Here is a 6,199-nt window from a genome sequence, read left to right on the forward strand (position 1 = left end):
AAGTCCAGTCCTTGGATTTACTGAAGTAGCTGTAAAATAATATTTTAATTTGATTTGCTTTGTGGGTTGGTTGTTTTTTTTTCTTTTCCAATTTTACAGTAATTGGTCCCTTGCATAATTTAAGACTCTTTCTGCAATGTTTGTTGTAATATAAATACAAAGCCTTTCAAAATGAATTTTAAACTTCTAATTATTTTACTGCCATTCATTTTGCTCATGAACAAAACTGAGAAGTACCACCAGCGAACTATTAATTTATATATTTATTAGATGGAAATAAGATTGGACTAACATTATGTAGACAAATTAACGTTCATTGTATATGTGGATTCAAAGACATGCGATAACTCTTATGTTCAATCGGACAACTATTTTCAACCAGAACCATACGTGCCTGAAAGTGGACCCTATCAGCCTGAAGGTGAACCCTTTATAGTACCTATGGAGTCAGAAAGGAGAGAGGACGAGTATGAGGACTATGGCGTTGAAATGCATTCGCCCGAGTACCCTGAGCACATGCGCTGGAAAAGATCCCTGTCAAGAAAAGCAAAAACAAACCCGTAAAAGATCTGCGCCTTGTTTTGGTTTCTTTGGTCGGTGGGTTTTGGTTTTGCTATGCTTGCATTTGCAGATACACGCAGGGAGGGGACATAATTTCTTTTGCAATAGAGCTTTCTGGTCTTTTCATAACAGACACACCCCTGTTTTGTATCTTGCTCATGCGGGGATAGCAGTGTGTGTACCTAGAGACTTCATATTGCCCTGGAAATGCTTGTAAAATATTTTTGCTTATAGTGGCTGCATACAGGTTAATATGTCCATTCAGTTATCCCAGTACTGCCTTTTCATTACAATAATGTAAAAACAAAGAAATAATAATAACAAAAAAAGGCAAACCAAACCAAAAATAACCACATAGCTGCTGCAAATTTTCTAAGGACTCTCTGCTTTAGCTCTTCATTTTTCCTCTTTTTCAAATGCATGTTTGCAGTTCAGTCAGATCACAGGTCTGCATTATCTAGTTAAAAAAGAAACAGAAATTTCCCTCTCCTTCCGAGTCGTTTTCTTCTATTCTTAGTTACACTTTGCAGGGCATATACTGCTCTTGTACATCTCCTGTAAACACCACAAACATTACGTAGCTGAAGCCATTGTATCAACTGGATACAGTTTAATAACGTCTGAAATCTCCTTGTTTGTAGACACAGTAACATTTATGCCAAGTTGCAGTCAATCCTGCAGAGATGGAATTGCATGTTTGTTGTATATTTAGTATGGATTTTTTTTTTTCCCCCCAGAATACAATGTTTCTTAGTTATCAAAAGCAGTTGGAAATTGTTTGCAAGACTATGGATATAGAATTGCTGCTTTTATATTTTAACTGCAAATTGTGAATTTCACTGCCTTATATTATTTATTTCTGAAATGAAAGAGGCATTTTTCAATAAAACTACTGAAAATTTAAATGTGTCTTCATTTTTTGAAAGGCATGGTGAGGTTGATGTGTGTGTATTCGACTAGTGTTATTCACTCAATCGTTTGGAAATGCCAGCTACCAAAAATCAGCTAGAATGGGAATTTGGTATTTGGGCTGTGGTGTCTGGAGGGGGGTGGATGAAAGCAGGAGAGGCTTCCTCTGCCTGAGGTGTGAATGAGACTTATAACAAATTCAGTCTGCAAGACATTTGGTGAAGAAAATGGAAGAGAGGCTCTGAGCTTTAGTTGCTGCCTTGTTGGGTTGTCTGGTGGATGGCTGTTGCAGAGACAGACTTTCCACCTGAGGAACTACATGAACTGTAGTGAGTAGTACCTAAAGCCGTACATATTTCAACTCCTCATGGGCTGTGGGCACTGTAGCCATGGCAGCACTGAGCCCAATATTAGTAAATAGCTTCCTTGAGAAACGGGTGTCTGGTGTTTGCTGAGCTCCATGCTGCTGAGACCGCACATGAGCTGGCTACTCTGCATCTGCACAAGCTTTGACCACGGTGTTGGCTGTGATGCAGCTCACCTAGAGGCGGTGACCTAGAGATGGATGATTTAGAAAAGGACAACAAAACTGCAGTGGAGTGGAAGAATTACTTGCTAACTGAGGAGGAGAGTGGACTGGTGCCGATCCTTCCTATCCATGATATCTTAATGAAGGTCTGTCTTAGAATTAGAAATGACTTTTCCCATAGGGCCTGGAGCAAAGCCTTTTGACTTCATTAGGAAAGCTGGAATACAGTTTCTTAAGATCATGCAAGATACCTGTCACAGAAGTGAAGCCAGATGTGCAGGGCCGGTTCCTGGTCACTGACTTCTACTCTGCACTGGAAGCTCTATGAAAAATCTTGGTGTCCACAAATGGAAATTATGCAACAACTCCACAGACTACCTGATGGGTTATCACTGAAATGAAATCCAAACAAACGGCATTTCAAAGAGCAATCCTGATTACAGTCATGTGCCCTTTAGGCTCTAAGAGAATAATTCTGGGCTGAACTGAAGAACATTTAAAGAAGAATCAAAGCCATTGATTCGTTATGTTTTATTCTAAAAAAGGAAAGTATCAAAAACATGTCCTGCAGCTTGATGTGCAATAGAGAAATGCATTTGTCTGGCAAAAAAAAAAGATGTTGGTAGAAATTTGGAGGAATGATTAAAATGTTTCCCTGAATTTTAATTACAGTTAAATAAAGGCAATGGAACTTGTGGATGCCCCATCTCGGGAAGTGTTCAAGGCCAGGCTGGATGAGGCTTGGAACAACCTGGTCTAGTGGAAGGTGTCCCTGCCCATGGCAGGGGGGTTGGAACTGGATGGTCTTTAAGGTCCCTTCCAACCCAAACCGTTCTGTGATATGTTTATCTCATCTGTCTTTTTCTGGCATTAAGTGTGTCTCTACGACAGACTTAACCAGATGCCCATATCTTCATAAAAAATATTCCTTTCTGTTCTCCAAACAGAAAGTTTTAATTTTTTAAATCATATATTTTAAATTATTTTTCTGTTTCTTCACAACACACACCCAATGCCTACCAACTATGCCTTGTATTCTTTGTGTTCTTTATTAATATCAGTTCTAACAGACATGTTACTATTTGATTTTCTGGTAGCCTGAAACATTAAACATTCAATAAAACCTAAGCTTATTGGTAGTCAGTACATTTTAACTACGAATTTCTGCTCATAGATCTGCAGGATGGATACAAGCTCTAGGATGCATACTTCCTAGAGACACAGTGTTACAAAGTCTGCATCATGACCATCTCTGAACTCGAGATAATGCTGATAAGCATTTTTAATTCATTAAAAAATCCCCAAGCCTGGTTAACTCTTTCACCAATGTTTGACAAAGTCAGACGACTTCTGACAGAACATTTTGAAATAAAAAAGACTCACTGGCTCATTCAAAATATGGAGAAAATACTTGAAATGTTTGGACAGCATATAAATGAATGTTTACTGATGGAGGCCAACAATGAAGAACAACTCAATTCCAGGAATTCTCAGGGGAATGGCTTTTGGAGGGTGGTTGGGGATACTGATGATGCTTCTCGGAAAGATGTTGCAAAGATAAGCCAAGCAAATCCTGGAGACATACAGATGCAGAGTAAATGCAAACAAATTTGAGTTCCTAAATATCTCATGCACAACTGTGCAGTTTACATAGTCGGGCAGTTTCAAAGAAGGAAATTGTTTAAAAGCTCAATTTTAATTGTGTACACATTTTCTCTCATTTTGGCAAAAAATGTGGATATGACCAAGCAGGTGGGAAAGGGCTACTGCTTGTTTGGAATTAGGACTGAGCATTGCAGAGGGGACCTTAATGAAGATAGTCCTTCTGTGTCTCGCGAACATTTGCTCAGAGAGACATTTGCATTCTTTGCATTCTTGATAGTGTGGATAAGAAAACTGCACAAAAACCAGGACAGCGTTACCGTTTTTTGAAGGCTAAATATTATGGTAATGCGTCACTGATGAGATCTCTGTGCAATAATAGGCAAAAATGGAGTTAAGGGTGGCATGTAAAGGGCATTATTTGATAGTGTGCCTCCCTTGGTTTTTTATTCTGTTTTAGTCTTTTGAATGCCCTAGCACTGACTGTATGGAGATGCTTTTAAAAGAAGAAGATAAAGAGTCAGTGAGTGGTTTTGCTAGACGTGAAGAGTTTTAACCAACATCATAAGCAATTATCTTTTTTCTCCTGAAGGCCCCTTATGGTATAAAAACATGGCATATTAGCAATAGCACGATCGATCTATATTATATCTTAAATGCAATAATTCATGTTTTTAAGTTTCCAAAATAAATTCCACTGTGGCAAATACATTAAAGGTGTCACATAGTTCTTGATGTTGTCCACTACCATTATGAAGTGAAATAATGTGTTGATATTTTTTGACTGCAACTTAGACTGAAGTTACAAATGGGGAAACATTCTGAGAAAATATTGTACTGTAAAACACTCATTATTTTTGTGTCAGCTTTTTGATAGGAATGAATACCTTGTGTGTCATTTTACTTTAGGTCACCCATTGAACATACTGATATGAAGGTAGTTGTGTTTCTCATCTTCAAAGTAAAAAAAAACCAGCTTGTAGCCATCAAGAAGACACAGCTTCGAATAAAGGCTTTTCTTTCTCTAGCGTTCTGCAGAAGACCTCAGGCTTTTGCCTTGACCAGCTAGTTAAAAGATGCACAGCCATCTCTTTCATGCTCTAGAAAAAAAGATGGGAACGAAAGGAAATTCTCTTGGAAGTCTTCACATCTGAACATTTCTTGAGGACATAGGAGTAGACTCAGACAGGAATTTTAGTGCTGATAATCTATCGGCCTCTGAAAACATGCTCAGTTGCGTTTTCATTACTTTCCTGTGCTGTTTGTTTAATAGGTTTCCATCTCAGTGCTTTTGTTGTTTTGTGTCATGCATGAGATCATCGAGCTTATTGTGACAAACGGCACCTCAGAGAGTGAGTCTGAAATGCAAGGTGAAAGTCTGTGTGCTGTAAGACCAGCTGTGTTTTGCCACTGAATTTAGTGAGGTTGAATTTATAGTCTTGCCTTCATTCAACAGATCTGTAAGCTTGGACATGTAGAAATCTCTCAGGAATAAAACTTCGGAGGGTTTATTTTTTTTTTTTTGGATGAGGAAGTGCAGCAAGACCATTTGGGGCTGTCATCCAGATGCTGCTCTCAGTTTTGCTTCTGGGTCAGCTTTGTTCTGAATTTCTTCATTCTTGAAACCGGCTGTTTGTTTCTGAACTGTTCTTATGGAATACCTTAGTGCCCTGTTTGAATTCCACTCTCTTTCATTCCTGTATAGACAGTCCAGGATTTCTTGAAAGTTCAGCTTATTACTGCTGTAACTTTGGCAACCCAGATTTATTCCTTCCTGGAGTGATTCAAGCTACTCACTGGATTTTCAAGAGTTGCTAAAGTCTTGGGAACATGACATTTCTGGGTGTTCACTTTCAGACACCCATTCGTCTCAGTTTCACAATGCAATATGCCTCTAATAACTTGACCTCTTCAGCTAGCCTTGAATTATCTTTCAAGTCACTACATAGATTATTTGTAGAATAATAAATACTGAACAAAACAATAAAGATAAGACAGAGAAGAAATAAGATACTTTCTGTCTCTTATTTTCATAGCATGCTATCCCGGCAAAGTTGTTAAGTTAAAAATACTGAAGGAGATGGATTTTCATCCTTCAGCTATAATGAAAGTAGAAAATCTTCAGATGCTCAGGAAATACCAGAAAGGAGAAAATAGAAGCTATATCTTTTTCCGTTAGAGAGGGTACCTATCTAGAGACTTCTGCCATAAACTTCACTGGTTATTGGCCTCTGAGCAAAATTAAGACATTTGTAAGTTACCAGAACCCCAGTATTGGGCATGAAAGCAGTGTTCCTGCCTGAGACAAGCAGAAGCATATAAAACTGATAAATACCTGAGTAATACTGCTGTTACAGCTGCCAAGCTGAAGCAAATGGGAGACGTTTATCAGTTATAATGACCTGCTGTTTATGTCTCATAGCAACCACCCCTGGAAAATTGCAACACATTATTTAATATTTGCAGCTCTGGGCTCTGTTCATGACAATGAACAGAACAAATTCATTAAAATTACTATACACTTTACAGTAACGGTTTTCATTCCACCAGTTAAGCCAATATGTCATGCCCTGCAGAGGCTTCTTTCCCTTCTTCCAT

The 6,199-nt window shown here is 38.4% G+C and overlaps 1 protein-coding gene across 1 annotated transcript in view; it reads left to right on the top strand.

Moving 5' to 3' along the window:
* The window catches only part of LOC104514993 (collagen alpha-1(XII) chain-like), a 28,011-nt gene extending 27,135 nt beyond the window's left edge, over nucleotides 1–876 (top strand). The window contains exon 18 of the mRNA XM_010158854.1: nucleotides 383–876. Within this exon, the coding sequence (XP_010157156.1) occupies nucleotides 383–564 (182 nt within the window). The 3' untranslated portion in view covers nucleotides 565–876. The remainder of the gene's footprint in view (nucleotides 1–382) is intronic.
* Nucleotides 877–6,199: the final 5,323 nt, after the last annotated feature.

The sequence above is a fragment of the Eurypyga helias genome, unplaced genomic scaffold, assembly GCF_000690775.1.
Source record: "Eurypyga helias isolate BGI_N326 unplaced genomic scaffold, ASM69077v1 scaffold14880, whole genome shotgun sequence".
Taxonomy (NCBI): Eukaryota; Metazoa; Chordata; class Aves; order Eurypygiformes; family Eurypygidae; genus Eurypyga; species Eurypyga helias.